The sequence below is a fragment of the Leuresthes tenuis genome, unplaced genomic scaffold (assembly GCF_036924035.1).
Source record: "Leuresthes tenuis unplaced genomic scaffold, fLeuTen1.0.hap1 SCAF_7, whole genome shotgun sequence".
NCBI classification, from domain to species: Eukaryota; Metazoa; Chordata; class Actinopteri; order Atheriniformes; family Atherinopsidae; genus Leuresthes; species Leuresthes tenuis.
Genome location: NW_027325361.1, coordinates 7,321,447 through 7,342,697, shown reverse-complemented (window position 1 = coordinate 7,342,697; position 21,251 = coordinate 7,321,447). Strand labels below are relative to the sequence as shown.

General features: G+C 37.6%; 1 protein-coding gene across 1 annotated transcript in view; it reads right to left on the bottom strand.

Annotated features, from left to right (window-relative positions):
- LOC140311635 (uncharacterized) overlaps positions 1-21,251 on the bottom strand; it is a 77,905-nt gene that overhangs the window by 13,932 nt on the left and 42,722 nt on the right. Inside the window, exons 23-45 of the mRNA XM_072389065.1 lie at positions 20,621-20,665; positions 20,401-20,454; positions 19,920-19,964; positions 17,304-17,357; positions 15,734-15,787; positions 14,240-14,293; positions 13,519-13,572; positions 11,447-11,500; positions 11,228-11,272; positions 10,421-10,465; positions 6,858-6,911; positions 6,139-6,192; positions 5,937-5,990; positions 5,639-5,692; positions 4,739-4,792; positions 4,344-4,451; positions 3,714-3,767; positions 3,491-3,598; positions 2,768-2,821; positions 2,045-2,098; positions 1,836-1,892; positions 1,369-1,422; positions 35-88 (exon numbers count right to left, since the gene is read on the bottom strand). Of these exons, the coding sequence (XP_072245166.1) occupies positions 35-88; positions 1,369-1,422; positions 1,836-1,892; positions 2,045-2,098; positions 2,768-2,821; positions 3,491-3,598; positions 3,714-3,767; positions 4,344-4,451; positions 4,739-4,792; positions 5,639-5,692; positions 5,937-5,990; positions 6,139-6,192; positions 6,858-6,911; positions 10,421-10,465; positions 11,228-11,272; positions 11,447-11,500; positions 13,519-13,572; positions 14,240-14,293; positions 15,734-15,787; positions 17,304-17,357; positions 19,920-19,964; positions 20,401-20,454; positions 20,621-20,665 (1,317 nt within the window). The remainder of the gene's footprint in view (positions 1-34; positions 89-1,368; positions 1,423-1,835; positions 1,893-2,044; positions 2,099-2,767; positions 2,822-3,490; positions 3,599-3,713; positions 3,768-4,343; positions 4,452-4,738; positions 4,793-5,638; positions 5,693-5,936; positions 5,991-6,138; positions 6,193-6,857; positions 6,912-10,420; positions 10,466-11,227; positions 11,273-11,446; positions 11,501-13,518; positions 13,573-14,239; positions 14,294-15,733; positions 15,788-17,303; positions 17,358-19,919; positions 19,965-20,400; positions 20,455-20,620; positions 20,666-21,251) is intronic.

Here is a 21,251-nt window from a genome sequence, read left to right as displayed (position 1 = left end):
TCAACTCTGTGTTTCTGGATAATTGCTGACTTACCGGTGACCCTTGTGGTCCAACTGGCCCACGAGATCCAGTAGTACCAATATGGCCCTGAAATGACATGTTTAAGATTTGCATATACTCAGTTCTTATAAGTTGCAGTTCTGCATAATGTATGCTCACAAAAGCAAAAGCTAGGTCTTCATGCCAAAAATCATGCTGCTGCATGTGAAATCCCAGCTGCACCATTTAAGAACCATTTAACAATATTATTTATGTTCACTCGACAGTCAGGCAACTGGTTGCTTTTATTAAGCAAGAGCTGTGAATTCTCTTCTCAAATCAACTGCAACAGAAGCTCAGAGTGACATACTCAGGTTTTCAGAACAAGTACGAAAAATTATAACTGGACCAGTCTAGTGAATCTTTTCAGGACTGCAACTCCAAAACTGATTGTTTTGTTTATATGCCATGTTGGACGGATTCCGCTTTCACTAAGGATGTCTTGTATATAGCGACCCTGAAAAATGACTTCATGATGTAAGGCAACACTTGGTAGAACTCATCTGTAAAATCATGTCTCAATCCATTTTTACTTGAAATGTTAAACATAAGTGTCAACAGAGTTAGAATTCTTTTTATAAACCAAAATTATAGGAACATGCTAATGTATCATGAGACCAATCTCCAAAAGTCACTCTATGTGACTCATATAAAACCACTCTATGTGACTCATAAAGCCCTTCTTCTCTCTCTTTATCTATCCACGTCCCTTCATTTTCCTTCAGATTTGATCAGTCACAGCTGGCACTTGCAACAGACGCATATTAAGATTTTACCAACAAAAGAAAAAGACTAAAAATCATTTACAGTGTCTTCTCAAAGAGACAAATTTCCTTGAAAATGAACTGATGTATTGGCAAAAATCTGTACTGTAGTCTGATTGCACTAGATAGGGGTAAAGGCCATCTGGCATGTTATCAGCACACGGTTCAAATCTTGTATCTGTGATGGTCTGGTGATGCAAAACTAAATCTGTTGGCACTTAGACGTGGTTTTTAGGCAAAGCTTTGCTCATTTCAACAAGACAAGGCCAAACTACATTCTGCACCTGTTGCGCCAGAATGATTCCATAGTCTGAGTCTAGGTGCTAAACTGATTTGCCTGAAGTCCATTTATTTATCCGTTTATTTCCTGTTAAGAAATAAAACATATAGATTCCTAAAACTGTTGAGCAGCTGATAACAGTCCTGAAGGGACTAAAATGACCAAATAATTTCAGCTGTATTGGTTAGACTTTGGGAGTCTTGTTCAAACGGAAATTAAAACAATCAAGAAGATAATCACCTTGAATGAATGTGTCTTTATATAGATTTAAATATTTTGTTCACCTGATATCCTTCATATCCTGGCTCTCCTCGTTCTCCTTGTTCTCCAGGAGGCCCCTGTGTAGACATAAATTCAAATACATTATTATGCCTGTTGTACACGCATTTCTTATTTTAACATATCCAACTTCAATTGATCTAGCTAGCTAATATCTAGCTAATCAAAAACAGCCATTCCTCACAACAAAACAAAGGCTGTCACTGTATTCCTCCCTTTATATACTACAAATCTTGATAATCCAGTACCACTTATATGTAAGGTGGCTATCAATTCCTACACAGAGACCTTGACTTTACGCAGCTTTAACTTTTTTTAAGTTAAAGCTGAGTCTGCTACTGAGAAACTAAAGTTGAGAACTGAGTACATCAGGATCATAGACTTAGGGGAAGAAACATGTTCTTGTATTCAAATTGTTTAAACAGCACAAGAAGTGATTAGAACCCAGAGTTTAAAGGAAAGCAAGACCTACTGGTTCACCTAAGGGCCCTGGTGGTCCTGGGGTCTTATTGTCCTCGCCTGGATAACCCTGGAATATGACCAAAAATGGACACAATCACAAATACATGTCTATACAGTGGACACAAAATTCTGAAACAAGACAGTATTTTGAAGCAAGGCTACTAATTCAGTTTTGGAAATACTTCTATTTCTAATGCTAGTTCAGGAATCACAGCTTACCTTTTCACCCTTGGGCCCTGGAGGTCCAATGGGCCCGGGCTTGCCGGGGTGCCCCTAAAAGAGCAGACGAAAGCTGGTCGGTGTGTACATCATGAAATCACGAATAACACAGTTTCATTGTGAGGACTGTCAACTTATTAATCAGAGCTGTTTAATAAAAACAAGACTCTCTATAAAGAATGTTAAGTTATTTGAGGATTTGTGGTCTAATGATAAAAAGACTTCAAGTTATGCAAATCTAAGGCCAGCATTCTTGACATTGATCCAACTGTAAAATTGCTCATATGAATTCGGATGTAGATTTCACCATGTTCAATTCCACCTCTGTTTGATGTTCACATACTGCTTGTAAAGGTTTTCAGGCTAACCACAAAACATAGTGGAGAGTATAAAAATGGTAGGGATGTTTTCAGCATGCTAGGCAACTGTGTTCATTTGAAATATGTATGTAAAGCTTTAAGTCTGAGAAACCAAGAACAGTTATTACTTAAGCTTATGCCAATCAAACCAGGTTTCTGATTACAAAGTTATGTATATGCAACCCCAGTTTGTAATATATGAGCAAAATTCAGAGCAGACTCAGATCAGAAACATCTACAATTTATATGCGAGTAAATGTATTTTCATTCTAAATGTATACGTTGTGCACATATGCCTTCTGTTTTGTTCAATATGAATGCATATGTAGCAGTTCTCTTAAAACTATCACCATGAAAAACTCACTGGATATCCTGGCAGTCCTGGTTGCCCTTCCATTCCCATGATTCCAGAATTACCCTGGAAGCAAAGCAGAAAAGACTAAATAAGCTAACAAATCATTGATGTTGCTTTTGTTTTTGTTTTTTTTTATTAAAGTTATGTCCTAAAGCAGACACTTGTAGTTCTACTGTGAGGATTGTATACTCTCTTCTTGTCATTCCTCTCTGTTAGCCAAAAACACTCATTCATAAGTTGATGTCAATCTCTTCATGCCTTAAAATGTTAAATATACACATCTACTCTATTTTATTCTAATATATAATAGTTGATTAGATTGTCAAACATGCAGTTCATGATAAATAATACTTTGTTTTGATCATCAAGTTGATGAATTTGGTCCCTTAGTTTCAATCTGTGCTTTTGTTTATGTTACATGGTTAAAACTTTTAAATTTCCAGTGGAAGGTGTCTTGAAATTATGCACAAAGCATAAATAAAATGATAGAAACATTAACATTGATGACAAATACATTTCACTTTGTCAGTTTCAGTAGTTTGCATCATTTTTAAGGGACTAATTCATATTGCTACTTTGCTCATTTCATGCTAAAGTTTCTAGAGGTGATCCGTCATTTTCACTACTACTTAAATTTTCAACAACAAATAATATCACTTTTCTCTTTGCAGTAGTTGTAGACTTATTCTGGAACAGGACAAGATGAAATAAAGAGTATGAATGGGAACTAACAGGTGTGCCTCGAGTTCCTCTGGCACCTTTCAGCCCCGGCTCTCCTGACTGGCCAATGTCTCCTCGAGGGCCAATCTCACCAGCAAGGCCTGAAGGACCCTTCTCTCCCTGCAGAGAAAAAGTTCCTTTGAGGGTGAAAAGTAGCAACACTGACAAATTATTATTATTATAAGCATACTTTAAACTGAAAGCTCACAATGCAAAAAACAAGAACAGTCCTTACCTTCTTTCCATGTCGGCCTCTGTTTCCTGGAGAGCCCAGTTTTCCTTCTGGTCCCTATAAAAGAGAATAATTCAGCAAAATACACCAAATATTTTTGTTTTTTATTCAGAGGAATTAATCTCTAAACTCCAACCACTTTGTGAGCAACTTGATATTTTGATAGTTTGTTTGTTCTTGTTGTACATTCAGGTTATTGGAGTCATGTAGCAGACATACCTCATAAACAATGAACCTGCAGATCCCAAAACTATAAACTTGACTTGAAAACATCATCAGATTTCTCTCCATTTTTGTTTTCTTTCTGTGTTTTGTTTGTTTCAACTGGGTTGCTTTCGCATCGAGCTTTCTACTCCTTTTCTTTACCCTGAAGTGCACATGGAAATAGTTGACCTGCATGTGTATTTCAACACAGACGTGCAGTTGACTACAACTTTCACAGACAACTCTCAGGTAGAGCTGGACTACCAAAATGTATGACACAGTACCATTGATTGACCCTGCAGTAAAAAGTCTTTGTTGAAGACAACTCTGACACCTACTGGGATGTTCCTGTCAGTTGTGTTGAAACAGCTGGATAGGGGTGTGTTCAGGTTAAAGCACTTCAAGTTTGAAGACAAAAATTGAACTTACACGAAAGCCCAGTTTCCCAGGCATTCCAGGTGGTCCTTGGGGCCCAGGGTCTCCTTCTATCCCTCTGTCCCCTGGTTCACCAACTGGCCCACGGTCACCAGGCTCACCCTGACAGTGTGATAGAGACAAGGACACACAGAGAGTGAAAATAACAATATGCTCTATACAACCAACAGCTTGATCAGTGAGCAAGACCATCCAACCTCAGTAGAATAGAGGTTTTTTTCTTTTTTAGTATCTATGTCCTACCCAGATCAAGTGTTAAATTGAGCTGACTAATTTAAGATTCTGCATCACTCCGACCCTGTTTCAAGCTGAGCATGTCAGCATAGTGACAACACCCTCCTACCATTGTTAAAAAGAAGTGAAGATAAGTTAAAACAAACTGTGTTTACCTTGGCTCCATCTTTCCCTTGAGTGCCATCTTCGCCAGGTGGGCCAGGAAGACCCTATAAACAAGTTATAATTTACAACAAAATCTCTTCATTTTTGCAAACAGGTATGCGATTACTAGAGAGAGCTGTTGCTGTTAGCATCCCAAATCCTGGACAAATTAAAGTAGAACAAAATGCGCAGCTTTTTTTCACTAAATACATAGGAAACGTGTCATTTCCCATTGGCTTACCTGAGCAAACCAACTGATTACTAAAAACAAAGAGAGAAGTTCGGAGCAGTCTGAACAGATCTGTCACGACCCTCCGGTCAAAGTTTCAAGTACGAAACAAACAGTTTTAGCGCTCATACGATCTATAAAAGATAGCCACAGTCACATGATGTTACCGGATGGCTTATGGATTGCTGTTCAAAAGCCAAGAATTTTCCATTTTTGGCCTACAGCATCATGAAGAGTTGAGGTAGATCTAGCTGAAAACATGCTGTTACTCTGCAAATTAGCACCGTGCTGACTTGTCAAAAACACAGGAGGAACACCCTGAAAGACATCCTGTCTTATTCTCGACTGACACCATAGGTTCCTAAGGAAAATGTCCACTGAGGTAATTAATTGAGCCAGCTCAAAAGTTATTTTTCTATGTATTACCAATCTTATTTAAACCACAGCAGGTGCCCCCTGCTTTCCTTTAGAAAAAATGCAGGTTTAAGGGTCTTTCACACTGACTTCCCTTTTCGTACAGCTTACATTTACAGTGCACATTTCTATTGTTCAGACAAATACAGTTGAATAGTTTTGCTTTCTTATGGCAGGTTAATTAAACATCATTGTCAGAAAAATAAATATATAGTGTAAATATACAAAGGGAGTACTGAAGAAAAGTGGATAATTTGCAATCACTCACTCTGATTCCCTCCTGTCCCTGTTCTCCTTCACCTCCTGGAGGCCCAACACCACCCTGCAGTGACACAAAAGACAACACTGGGTTTACTGGGGGTCAAACACATTTATGTGTGCGTCAGCATCAGCCCTCCAGCACTGTACACTAACCATATAAACAGTTGTTTCAATCAGACAACAGTTCTGTCAAGTCCAAACATGGCTGTACATATTATTAGAGGTTGATGGGTGCAGACGCTCCTCAAGTTTTCTGAGATGATGACATTCAAGAATGCAAAAAGAAACAGCAACGTGTTACTGACCATTAACCCTGGCTCTCCGACAGCACCAGGTTCCCCCTCTACACCTGGACCACCCTACAAGGATTACAGAGAAGAAAGGAAGGATGTGATAAATGTTTCATTTGTACACACAATGTGCATAAAAGTGTCATCTCTAAACCCCAGTATCGCTTGATCATACAACTGATAAATACTCTAATGGTTCATTTTTAAGATAAAGTACCTCAGGTCCTTGTTCTCCATCAGGTCCAGGCTCTCCAGTAGGTCCTTTGAGTCCCTACACAAAAAAGTAACTATCATTCCATGCCTAAAGGACACAAATGCAGTGAAACAGTGATCTTATCACTGGACTTGAGGATGAATAAAATACCGGAGCAGACATCACACACCTCAGTTACTAATAACAGAATGAACACATATTATGAAACATTTTAGTGAGCAGAAAAAGAAAACTGAGACCTGAGAATGCCTACAATAGGAACACTAAAACCAGCAAACAGAAGATGAGACTAATAACATAAACAGCACCTCTAGGTTTATTAAAGGCTCTCACTCTCAATAAAGAACTTTATCTGATTTTTTAACATTATTTATGCCCCTGAGCAGTTGGTGGATTTCCAGGAAAATCAAGAATTTGAAGAATAACCCTAGAAGGAATACATTGGTGAAGGATCTCTCACTTGCGAGGTGACATTTTTAGTTACATATGTTATCCATAAACAGCTATCTATTTTTTGTAATGATCCACCATTAAAGTTTCTCGGGTGTTTATTATTACCAACTCTGACAGCTTCCACATTGTGAAACTTTTGTCAGCAATTACCATTATGTGCATCCCCCCCGGCCAGATTCCAGACAAGCTGTTTTTCACAGTGTGTGGGTTTGTTTGTTGTTTCCTGAAACAACCACACCTATGCCACAGTCGGAAGACAGAATACTTACTGGTTCACCGTGGGGCCCCCTCTCCCCTGTGCTCCCTGGAATACCTGCTTTACCCTGGAGACATATGCAGTCAAGTGAAAACATATATAATTACGCCTCATTCATGCACATAATTACAGAGAAAAAGCATGAAAAAACTCGACTTTGATCATTATATTTATCATTTCAAATGTAACAACATTAAGAAACTTCAATATTTTATGTTGCATAACACCAGCGGGCAACATCTTGGTTGCAATACAACTGGAGTTGCTTTCCTGCAATGGGAATATGAACTTGTTGTCATCCAAATAATGTCTTAAACCTGGACAGGACTCTATGTGAAACAATGTTCACATGTGTGTGTGTAGAACATACACTTCAGTTCACAAGTACTTAGTTAAGAGACCAGATATTACCATCATGTCATGGACAATGGAAATGAGAAAAACAATCAAGATGTGACTAAAGAGTGGAATTCAAGCTTTAATTCAGCGTGGCTTTAATTCATTAATTCACAGTAAACGTTTAATAATCATAGACATTTTTAGTCCCTCCACTTTAAACAGGATCCAAAGTAACTGGACAACAAATATTGCCACAAGATAAAATGATTGGGTTTCCAGCAGATTTACATATTTTGATCTATAAGCATTTGGTGACCACAGCAAACACTTAAAAAACTGTCATCATGAGATATTTCTAGACTATAAATATTTTTTTTTTTTTTTTGGAATCATACCGTAGGATGATCAAGTTTTGAAGAGGCACGCATCTGTCATCAGTGTGTAAATATGCTGAATAAATTTCAGCTTTTAGATCATACAAGTGATTTATTCCTTTTTGTGATTGTTCTAAACTTGGAAGGTAAATGTCTAAGATTTGTTGTAATAAGCTACACCTAATTCTTTGTAAATTCTATGGATTGAATAAATCATGACAGTTGATAAAAATAGAATTTTGCATGAATCTATAATACCAATTATGAGACATAAGAGTTTTTCATTAAGTGCAATTGACTTTTGCACATATGCTAAAAAAAAATATGTCAGCATGCTCTTGAATTAAAGAACAAAATTGAGAAATAAACAGTTATTCACTGATCAGCAGACATTCAGACATGCAAACAAAGAGCAGAGCAGAGAGATGAGACTTGCGCCTATATTATGATTATTTTAGTACTCTTCAAGCAATTATTGGTTGTTGGTGGTAAAAAAAACGCAAGCCAAAACCATGCACATGGCAGAAGTAAAATAAAATGGGAAAATAAATGTAGTGGACAGGGTTTCTGCAGATGTAGTGGATCATAAGTGATGTATGACTACTTTTATGAGTGCATACATCTTCTTTAATTTTATTATTAGTTTTGAATATGGTGCTTCTATCAGTTGTTACTTCATCAGTAAAAAACAAATGAGATAGTTTTACAGCCATATATGCCCAAACAATACAGTACATTTGACTCTACCATGTTTAAGATAATTTGAAATACTTTGGATCATGAGCACTTTCTTTCATTTTCCATCCTGGTAAAGTCATCTTTTTTTAACTCGTAATAATGAAAATATGAAGTTACTCTATGAAGGTGTGGAGTGCGGCAGTCTTAATGAGGAACTGGGTAGGCTTTTATATTGATGTTTTATCTAAAAGTCTAAAATCTTTAACTACTGCCAGTGGTTTGCATCTTACAGATAAATCCAGTATACTCTCATTCATGCACATGTGACTTGTGTGTAGGTTTTAACAATGCAACGCTTACCTCTTTGAGAAAATGACTGACTTGGCAACATGTTATCAAGACAATTTTCCTCTGTCACCTATTTTTTTCTTAGCAAGCTCACCAATGTATTCCAAATTTTTAATATTCTTCCAAAAGTGCTGATTTGGCATCTCCTTCAGGTCTTTATATACTGATGGGCCTCTTTACTTTGATCATCACCTCTTTGGATAGCATCCAAAAAGCCCCTCTGAATAAACCATACCTGCTTTACAGGCTCAGACATCTCAGGTAATGTGATCTTTTCAAAAGGACTTAGGTGTGATAAAGTTTGAAGGAGATTTCGTTAGACACAAGATGGCGCTATGACCCCACAGGTGGACAAGGAAAGGTTACCATGAGCAGCCACAGGCAGCATCTTAACCCTTGTGTGGTGTTCGGGTCTGTGGGACCCGTTTTCATTTGTGTGTTAACCACACAAGGGTGAAACACATAAGGTTTCTCAGAGTGGTGTGGTTTATGATTGTGGTTAAGTTATGATCTGGGGTAGTTGTTCATTACTTCACATCAGGCAGTGACAGTGGGTCAAGAGTTAATCTAAACAGAAACATTTGGCTGTGAAGTGGAGATCAAAGTTGTGTTTTACAACCTCACTTCAAAGATAAGATCTGAATTAATTACACATAAGCCCAAAGGAGTGCATGAGAACATGAATGCATTGTATCGTGGAGTTAGCTGAGTGTGAGAGGACAGGCCTGCACCTGTCAAGAGGAGTTACCAGCAATCTAGAAATGCTAAATGCTGAGCCAACACATGATTAGTGAAAGCGCAAAGAAGCTAATTCATCACCGGAAAATTAGACAAGCAACTGAAGAAGAGTCCAACAGCAACAGTGTGTAAGCATGCATGTGAAAGTAAATCCTGCTATAAAAGAAATGACCAAATATCAACTTGAAGCATATACTGTTGACATACTGTATCTATCATCACTTCGACAGCTCACATGGATCTGCTTTTCAATGTCTGTTTGATCTTTGCTTGCCAGTTTCTACCATCTGGGAAGAATCTGTTTTTTTTATCTTGTCACCTTTCAAAAACATTTAAGACACTATAATCCATACTTTCTTAATTGCAAAGACAGAGAATCAAAGAGTTTTACTGGCAAATTCAGTTTTAAAGCTGACAAATATGTGTCCATTGTGTGACACCATAACAGACTTGGTCTGTGTCCTAAAAGTATTATTGACTGCAGAAAAGATAACATTTTCAAGTCTGAAGTCAGCTTGAGTATTAAACTGAGAGATAGAGATCTCACAGATCCATTTAGTGTGAAGTTGTAATCTAAAGTATTTAAAAAAGCACATATAACACACATTCTCATTACTGGAAATCCAACATAAAATTTTAGATGGAGCAGTTTTTCTCAAATTAACATTAAATCTAAACTCATCATTAAAAACGTTAAAATCAGTAAATAAAAATGCAAAAACAGAAGCAGATAATGCGGCATAGTTTCAGTCACATTATCGTGCTGTGCTCATCAAAGTCTTTTTAGTACTGTGTGCAGAGCGAAAACCTTACATCCACAGCAGATGAGTAAGAGAGAACACACAACTATACGTCGATAAGCTCAGATGAACCACCAAGTTCTCCTAAATAACAACTTCCTGTTGTGTGAGTTTACTGCTGTGAACTCTTGAAATGATTATACGCTGTGTATCACAGGTGGAAAACGGATGTGGATATGTTTTACAAGTTTGTTTTTCTGCTGTCGCCATAGTAATGTATCTTGGTAAAGTGAGGATGATAATTAAAGTTCTGAAAGAGAAATTCAGCAGGAAATAACTGCAGGTTGGGTATTACTTACAGGCTTCCCAGGTGGGCCTCTCACCCCTGGACTGCCAGCCTTGCCCTTCAAAAAGAGATGTCAGTATTTAAAACATTAAAAATAAGTTAAAATCAGCTTGACAGGGTGCAGTTTAAAGCATTAGAAATACTGTTTATGCATTAGTCTTCCATGAGGGATTGTAATCTGTGATCTCTGTTTCACATAGTACATTTACATTCACCATTATACATGCGCCTGCATGTCAACAAACCCTTGGATCAATGTTCTACTGAAATAAATATGATGATATATAGCACTTGTGTGTTGTGCATTTTGCCAGATTTCTTTGTTGAAATAAGGCATAATAGTCACTTGTCAAGCATTTTAACCATTTAGATCAACTGAATACAAAAATTTACTTTCATCTTGCTACTCCACAGTTAACTAAGCTCAAGTTTCCTCACAGCATGCTGGCAGCAGTGTATCAGAATGGCATTTGGAAAATAATCTGCTGTAGAAGCAGAAAACAAAGGCCATCTCGAATAATGAAAACTGATTAAAGGCCCCTAAACCTTTATGGAGGCCTAAGGGTTAGACACGATGCAATTTGGTACCCAATGGGGTAATGACTTTTACAAGATGATACAGCTAGATCATTTTTTTTGTGACAGAGCTTATTCCTAAAATGAAGACTATAAATATGTTTTCATCTTAAGCACCTTAAAGCTTAATCCAAAAAGTGCGTTAGACATAAAACAGGGAGTACTAACTCTTCAGCAGCATGGACATAAGTGGTTTAGCTTGCTATATATATAGACAAGACAAATTATTTTACAAATAACTTACTATGAATCCTGGTTCTCCTTTTTGTCCAATCTCACCCTTTTCACCCTGTAAAAACACATATATATATATATCACACATTAAAAAGAGATTATTTTCTTTAGCACAAAAAAGCTAAATAAATAGCTGTAATAAATAACAAACATTTATAAAGCACCATTTAATGCAAAAGCTCCATAGGTATTCTTCACATTCACACAGCGGAGAGATGTGATCTTTTACCTTGATGCCTTCAGGGCCAGGTTCTCCAAGCGCGCCATCTGGACCACGGGGCCCCTGTATAACAACAGCATCAGACAAACGTCTGAGCGTTACTCAACATATTCATTGTACCACATACACTGAAATAACAACACCCAGAAAGTAATTAGTGTGTATTCATTGTCTGCATGGGCCGGCTTCCGCTCTAAAGCTGCAGCCTAGCAACCACACAAACATTTTTTACAGTTCACAGGTTTCACAGTATTGTAGCACCACCACACATGCAAGGTGACAGATAAAATCTGTAAATACATCCTGAAACCTTCCTGTTTATTCTTTTAGGACATTTTCAGAATGTCTGTGGTTTCAGTCTTTTCTCTCGGCTTTTACATCCCAACCTTTGATGACTTATCTGTTCCAATTCTGCCTGAGCCTCCAGCTGTTGGTGAGACCACCATACTTGTCAAGTAAGTCTGTTATTTCATTTCACCTTTTAGAGAACACTTATCTTTCTCAATATTTGTTCCTTCCTGTGGTATACCTTTCTATCAACATTTCTTCAATATTGGTGTCAAGGTCCCTCAGGCAAGTATTTCTGCCAAAAATGTTTTGAGTTTAGTTTGCAATTCAGTTTATTCATTGTGTGCCAATTCGCAGTAAAAGTCATTTCAGGGAACTTCAGAAAAAAGGCAACAGGTTTTATACAAATCCTGATAAATAGAGTTAAATTCAATACAATTATAATGCAATATAATTAAATCCATTTCAGTCCAGTTCATTATAATTGTATTTATCTAATGCCATTAATTTCCTTAGTCAGTTCTCTAGGGAAACTTTAATTTCTATCCCAGACTCTGAGCGTGCACGAGGCAACAGCGAAAATGGGGGGTGCCATCTGCCTACACTGGTCAGGGGTTGAAAGGACAGAGACACAAACATTTCTAACTAAATCAATGCCACTACATTTGTGGTCAAGCCTCATTAAGCATTTCTTTTAACGAACAAATTTTTGAAAAGGAGCTTCTTGTCATATGTTCATATGGTCATATAAGACACATTTCTTGAGACAATTAACATGTATGTAATTAACATGTAGTCTAAGAGTTTGTCCACATCATCAAAAGTCACCTTGGTTGCATGAACAGCTGTTGAACTGTGGTTACAGATTGCCTGTGCCATTTATTTGACCGTCATATGTGTCCCAGTACAGGATGCAGGATACAGGAGTGAAATCGTCTGATGCTGTGATGCGGTGTACTGAAAAAATGTTCAAAACATTCTGCCGTTTCCAATTTTCTTTGTTGAAAATCATCATATATGTAAACATGGCTGAATTCACAGCAAAGACTTTAAGTTACATGAATAATGATTTTGTCTGATGCAGATATTAGATCTAAATTAATGCTGAATGCTATAAGAGACCTTGACATGACATGTAGTCTTAATGGACTGCTTTTTAGTCACAGTTTATGAGGCATTTAGAAAATTACAATTCATGAATGGGAGCAGTTTCATTGGAAATTTGGGTGTAGTAATATACGAGCACTTGCTCTTTACTATTTTTACAAGATGCAAAATGATGGAACTGTGGTCCATGTGTGGAGCATTTACACACGTTTGAGTCTACAATATTTATTATACATCCCATGATTTGAGCTACTTGTAACTACCAGTTTTCCTTCCTTATCTGCTATGTCAAATAGATTTGAGTTGACATTATGTAGAGCTCCAAGAAGTGAAAACTTTTCTTTGTCTCGTGATCTATAGGTGCTTGTCTCCTCTCAGCCACATGGTGTCCTTCTAGTATTACCTCACCATCCTCAACAGATATTACCATAATTTCTTAAGACTTAAGATTCATTGTCCTCATGAAAAAGTTTTATTTTTATCTACAAAGATGTTAAGGTCAAGTTAAACGACAAACATATGCTTCTAACTACTTTAACCTCTGGTTTATGGGAATGAAGCTGTGATGTGAAAAGGAGGACTGCAGGTCTGATGAATGAAGCTTTAATGATCTGATTTGAAGCAGACTCACATAACATACCAGAAACTGATACAGCTCATCCCCAAAAGCTAAAGGCAGCTCTTACCATACTACCCTTTGGCCCAGCGACGCCTGGACTGCCCCTCTGACCCTGTGGACCCTAAGGGAAAAAAAGACAATGCAGACACATGACAGAATGCAAAGAGAGATTAAAATAAGAAAGATGAGTAAAGTTAGAAGATTTTCATAGTAATCTCTTAGCTTCATGACGCTGAACCACTTGCAGAACACTTGGATAAAATGAAATAGGGCATAAGCTCCAAATGCAATTTGTAACAGCTATCATCACTTGTCAAGTGAAATTAATGCATTTACTAGAAAGACTTTAGCAGAACTACTGAACCATCGGTCAGTAAGGACACACTGTTTTTGTCTGGACAAAAACTGTGGGAAACAGGAAAACTGATACCTCAAATAACCCCAAGACCTCTTTTTTCCCACCAACTTAGTTTATGAGTCCAAGTAAATCTTGTGATTTAAGTGTTTATGATTTCCAGCAAAAACACTGAGCAAGAAGGATGAGACTGAATGCATCCAAGTCATTGCATGCTCATGTATTTTTGTCATAATATGAAATGCAGGACCTCATGAAAAAAAATGTCAACAAAGAAGGATTCTTATAAACAAAAAAACAAAAAGTAAAGCAGTGTGTTTCATTTTCAAAAACATGTGTTAACTATGGATTCACACTGTCTGTTTTGCATCTTAGTGCAAAGAATCACAACAGTATTGGGTATACATGTTTGTAATAAGGGTATGACACTTACAGGCGCACCTTGCATGCCAAAGTCTCCTGGACTCCCTGGCAATCCTGGATAACCCTTAAACCAAAACAAAAAAATAACAGTATAGAAAGATGGACAAGAAGTTATCATTTGTTGGTATCTACCTAGATACAAAACCTAGTAATTAGTATACACATTATCCAACATTTACTGCAATAAAGCTTCAGAATTATCAGTGATTGGAGAAGCAGTACAGCAGAAATGCAACATCAAGCAATAAAAAGCTGTTACAGCTGCATCTGAGTGCATCTGAGGACTGAGAAACATACTTTATATCACTTTGTCTGTCAGCATGATTCAGACACTATAATGCTAAAAGATGCTAAAAGGGCAGAGCTTCATGATGTTAACTCTATAATCTGTTATGAAATGGCCCAAAGCCTTCACATAGAAATGTTCCTCAATGATTTTGTTACATAAAAACACAAACTGGTTCACAACTGATTCACCTGAACTCTACAGGTTTCACCAGTTCTCCCTCTCTTACAAACAAAAGTACATACACACACACGCAATCACACACACTAGTGCAAATAAATTGATAAATAAATAAACTTTACAACCAGCCGTTAAAATAGTTATCCTGTCATCCAGCCAAATAGTCATCCTGGTAGTCGCTAAGCTAGCCAGTTAGATAAGAACTTTGGCTCAAAAGCACATATGTTGCGTTAATCCGAGGTATGGATGCAAGTCAGCCTCTCTGAAACACTCCAGAAGCATTACAGTATACGGCAGAAACAGCTTCTTTCTTTCTTTACATACATAATACAACAACCTTGGGATGGCAACAATACATAATCTCTTCTCTGTTGCAATATCTTTAAGCACATTCTTCAAGCCTTTTAGTATTAGTATTAGGATAAATATTAGGCTTACCATACTTTTGGGAAAGGCTTTGTTTGTAAAAGAAATAATCAAATTAAAGTAATTCCCCTCATTTGATCTCACTGGATTTGAAACAGGTTTTTCATTATCATTCAGCTGATTTGAAAATATGCTATTAGAGCCCTTTACTGTTATGACACATTTGAAACATTACAAACTGTAAGCGGCTAATACTGGGAACATCCTCTTTTCAGGTTCATAGAGAATCCAAGCACCTGTTAAAGTGGTCAGAGATAATATTTTCAATTTGAGTTGAAGATTTTAACAAATTTCTCGAGCTCATAAATGGCTCTGATCTCTATATAAAAGTGGAAAAACAAATCTGGAACAGCTAAATTTAGAAAAAAATAGCATCTGCAAAAGTTAGTCTGGAACTGTTTAAACCTCTGGTGGAACAGTTGCTCGCAGCAACATTGCATCTGCCAAAACTTACAGCCAAAATTGCTTCATGGTTAAGTTTTATATGCATCAAGCTCAGATGTTAGTTTAGAGAATCAAGTTTCATAGTATGTTGCGGACTTCTTGAAACCCTTTATTCAAAATACACTATGGCTTACCAGCTCTTAAAAAAGACTGAGTGACTCCTCTTACCCTTGGTCCCTTATCTCCGACTGGACCTGTTGGACCTGGTGGTCCCCGGTCACCCTTGGGAAAAAAACAATAAAACAAAAAGGGAGTCAATCATTAAACTATGACCTGAAGCAATACAACTGAAAACCCTGAAATAACTTCATATACACTTTGCCTAATGAAAGTCATTAACTGGAGAGGAGGTTCTTAAATGTAAAAGGTTAGAGTGACAGCTAGCTGAGTGGAGTTTTGAGTAAGCAGGTAAGCTGCAACCCAGTAATGTCAATGTGCAGTGTGTGAAAAGCAAAGGTAACCTCAGGTGGGTAGAAACTTGTTTTAGTAATGCATTAATCCCCATTGAACTGTGTAGCATTCATGACTGTATAGATATCAATCCACTTCTTGGGGCATTTCTATCAGACAGTAAGCAGAACATTTATGTAGGAAACAGTTATCAAAGTCTGTGGGTGGTTATAAACAAATATAATGTATGTAAAGTTTGTGGGCTGTCAGGGTATGACTGGTGCTGATATATTGAATTGGGAGGAGGATTTTCTGGAAGTAACGTAGGAGGACAAGCAAGAATCTGACAAGCAGATGCTTCCGATCACAAGAATATGTTCTGATGAATGGGCCGCCTGATTAGGAAAGAAAGGGAAACAGGTTGAGATAGAGGGAGGGACAGGTAGAGATGGAAGGTAAAGAAGGCAAATGTTTTCTTTTCTTATGTAGAATTGTCAATAATCAAGAACCAGGGTACAGTTAGAACAATCACAGACTGCAGAACAGTTTCTAATGAGCTGGGAAGTAACAGGATTTAAATGTAGAGAAAGTATCACGTGTTTACATTGCTTATACCTATGTATTGTTACTATAGTATGCACAGGATAAATTTTACAGTTCACCACGTTTTCAAATGATAGCAATCAAAACCAATTACACTTTATGATTCATAAAAATGAACTATATACATCCATCAATTCAGCGTGGCAGTGACGCAGTGACGCAACACCCTGGACAGGTCACCAATCCATCACAGGGCCAACACAGAATCAAAAGAGACAAACAACCACGCACACTTACACTCCCTCCATTGGTCGATTTAGAATCACCAAATGACCTAACATGCATGTTTTTGGATGACGGGAGAAAGCTGTAGGGTGGACCCAAAGAGGACCCATACATACAAGGGAAGAGCATGCAAACATCACCAGCAAGGACCCAGCCAGGAGTCAAACCAGAAACCCTCCTGCTGTGTGTGCTAACCACATCACCACCATGCTGCCCTTAATATGAAATGAAAAGCAAATGTGTTCAACTGCTAAGCTGAATTTTGTTGAATATACTCCTACATTTCCTGTTTCAGTAGACCAACAGTTGGTCGAAAGGCAGTAATGGTGACAGTGAGTTGACAATATTGTTATTGATGTGGATATGAAAGCATTGAGTGTTTATACAAGCATGTGTTCCGGGGCCTCAGGGGCCTCAAGTCAAGGCTGCTTGACATTGGTTTAATTATAAGGCTCTGTCACTGACAAGCAAGCAGCTGATGCTCTCTGACAGCCTAATGATAGAGAAACACACTCCTTACCTTTTCACCAGGAACTCCTATCACCCCAGCTACACCAATTAGGCCTATTGGACCCTGGAAAAGAGAGGAGAGGTGTAAAATAAATTTTGTTTAACATAATGTGAGCTACCCAAGCTGTCATGACACCTGGAATGCAAGAGGCTGCAAATTAAATTGGAACGTTTATGTCAGCCAAAAGGAGGGGCTTCTAATTTCAGGAGAAAACTGTTGTTTAAAACAACGCAGATTCAGGTTATCAAAGTATATGAATTTTACACATTTGCTGTGGTCAAAATGATACATTATAACCATGTCATCATGGAATCTATATCAAAAGAGAAAAAAATAATCGATAACACCTTTGCTTTACATGCATTTTGTCTCCATATTTGGCCACTAAATTATGGTTCAATAAGGAGATGACGAGTCTGAAATCATAATACCAAATAAAAATGTACAAAAGATATTTGACTTCTGTTACCATTTTTTTTATTCAACAAAGCTAGCAGTCATTACAGTCTTGTTGAGATTTGTGCATAAAAACTACTTTCAAGCAAGATATCAGAATAGTATTTGAGTACAACAAAGCAATTACTGAGCATTACTAGTTGTATGTTACTTGTACACCATACTGAAACTCAGTGCATACTGCTCCCTGAAAATGCCAACAACTTTATCTGAGGATTATTATGGAGAAAACACAGTACGGTAAATGTACAGTAAATATGGGAGGAACTCAACCACTTCCAGATCAGTCCTCTGGGAGAAGGGCTCTGACTTGGAACCAGTCTCTTCAGTGGCCAATAAAAAATTGTAACTTTATTTTTTAAACTTTGTTAGTGTGCTTGTGGTAATTCATAAGACTGTCCAACAGCAAATCATTGCCATAAGCCACTAAAGACAATGTGATCAATTGTGGCTGTCTTTGTGGACCAGATCACATATTTCCTCTCATGTCCAGTGTTTGTGCTATAAACAGTGATGAAGTTACAAGATTCTTTATGTTTCTTTATATGTATCTATCAAAAGAGAAAGAAAGCACAAGTACGCATGTGAGACAAAGTAGAGACAAGAAACAGACCAAAAAGTAAACTTTGTTCCATTTGTTATTTCTTAGTATAGCTTAAAAAGCTTGACAGCTTGAAAATGTTCCTTATCTCTCATAAAATTAGGAAAATTATCCTGCGAAATGCAAGTAAATCAGTTGAGCAATTCTGAACAGTGAAGGGTTGTAGCCTGCTTGCATGGAAACAGGAGGTATATTGACCACAAATCTCTTAATTGGGACATCCAGTGGGACAATGTGGTACCCTGTATCATAAAACTGCAGGAAATGGTTTTAAAAGGTTTTCCGTGTGATGGGGTCCTGACATGAGAACTGTATTTTTTCAAAAGAGATCTGGTTTCTTAGGCAGTACAACCCAGATCACTAAAGTAATGATATAACCATTAACTTTACAGTTAGGAAAGAAATACAGCAGAGGTCACACAAGCATTGGGGTTCTCTTTCACACGTGCCCCTAATGAACACACTAAGTCAACCAAATGAAAATCAAAGCACACAAGTTGACATGTGTATAACATTTCAAGGCACACCTGTAGTTGCTTTTGGTAAATGCTGCCTGATAAATGTTTTATATGTTGTGGACTTAAGAGTGACATGAAAATTGAACTCTCAGCAGCCAATCTAAATAGGTTAAAACTGCTCTAAGCTCTTAAAACCTCCCGTAAAATAACTTGAAACATTTTATGGGAGGCCTCATGGTAATACAGGGGCACTCAGTGAAGACAGGTGGATGAAAGATTCAAAGCATCAACGCTGAGCTAAAACATTTTCTCAGTTTCTTACACACCTAATTTATCCAGAGAGTGATGCAATAGCATTCATTAGACCCTCCATATGTTTTGTTTTTTTCCCTCTGCATAGCTGCATGGTTCCTGTTTGGCTTCAAAGGCCCTTCTACTCAGTATCTGCTTAATGCCTCTCATATGTGGACTTCGACAACACAGTCCAACATGGCCCACTTGGTTGCCTCTACTATGCACAGAATGCAAATATTAACATTAAGGGGGCCCCGGGAGGGACAAGCATACTTTCTATGTTCAGAGCAGTTGTTTTCATGAGGGAAAACATTTCCCTGCCCTTCCACAGGGTACAGTTGCTGTGCAAGCATTGACTGAAGCATGTCAGACATATAGCACTGTTATTTTGCAGCCCTCACAGATGTTTTGGCTCGCAAAGACGTGATGAACCAAGATGCACATCTTTTGTTTTATTTTTTTACTTCTAATATTGAGCTGTTGTCATACTTTGACAGCACATACTATACGATACAAATCATGGCAACAACAGAAGTCAAACATACTTTTGCTCTCTTTAAATCATAAACAACGATGCATCCTTAATGAGCGCTTCCAAAGAAGGTCCTAATATTTCTAAGCAATAAAAATGGGTCAAGAATCAGAATCACAATCAGAAATACTTTATTAATCCCCTGAGGGGGAAATTCATTAAAAAAAGCTAGCAAGTTCCCCACCGTGATCCAGTGTCACACTAATAAGGATGATAAGGATTTATTGAAAAGCTTCTAATCGACTCCAAGATAGCTAGGAGTGTCATTAGAAGTGTGGACTTACCTGAGGTCCAATTTTTCCAATGCTTCCTATGTCCCCCGTCTCCCCCTGCAAGCAGTAAACATCAAACAGCGTACAGATTAACTGTTGTAATTAAAGAGACTCCAGTACCCATCCTGCCCTGCATCATGCAGTCTACAGGATATTAAAACTTTTAAAAGGAACACGCACATTAACTGCATGAAGCTGTGAATAATTTGTGGTTTCATCATGTACTCTATCATGATGGCCTTAGAAAATATATTTATCTCTTCTAAATAAAATCATCTTTATAGCACAGTGTAGAAGATTAGTGGGACAGAAAACTGGAGACAGTAGGACTGTGAAATAATCACTAAATCATAATTTAGAATAATGAAGTCCAGAAACATCCCATAATTACACAATGTTGAGAACAACACGTTGCTTTTTCTTCATTTATTTGAAAGTTTTACGTAGTCACAACCCTGATATGCCAATAATTACATTATGAAAACACTCTCACCTTTAAACCCTCAGGGCCAGGTTCACCTATGTAGCCTTTTCTTCCAGGTCTCCCCTAAAAACAGAGTAATGATCAAAAGATATTGAAGTGGTTATCACAGTACTCCCTAATGGACCATCTGAGTAATTTTTTTCATTGGAAAAAAACAAACTGTTATGGTTCAGCATGTGCATCTGTGGGTATTTGAATATTTTTAGCATGTGAAGCTTCAAAGTCTTACAACAGGGCCAGAGCTGCCAGGTGGGCCGAGTGGTCCTTCATCACCCTACAGAAGCAAAGTATAGTTGATCAAACAGAAAAATTTGCAAACATAAGTACATGAATTAAACACTTCAAACTACAGGTATATGAAAGCCTGCTGTCAAATAAATATAGATGGAACACTGAACATTATGCATAAACCATTAATTGTGCATTAGAAAATGTTATGTGTCAAAAATGTGTCAAAAGCTTCCACTCTACAGTAACAAAATATGCTGAAGATATTATGAAGATAGGTGCTGACGCCCATTCCAGCCACAGCCAAATCTCACCCACAACATCGACTGCAGCTGTCAGTATTGTCTTACTGAAGTACAGCACACAAGTAACTGTGGTTTATTAGTTTCCACCTCCATGCTTTTAGATACCAAATCTTGTCTCTCAAGTCATTGGCCAACTCAAAAGCTTTGTGAATGTTTGCCAACTCAGTGCTGTACCATTCAGTATAAAACAAAAGTGCGTGTTGTGCACTTTCCAAAGGCTTCTGTTCTTTTTTCCAGGACTGGAAAAACTTTTGGCCTTGTTTTTATAAGCGCCCGATGGTAAATCATGACTTCACCTGGTGGAACATGCCCCGAGAGATAGTGCAG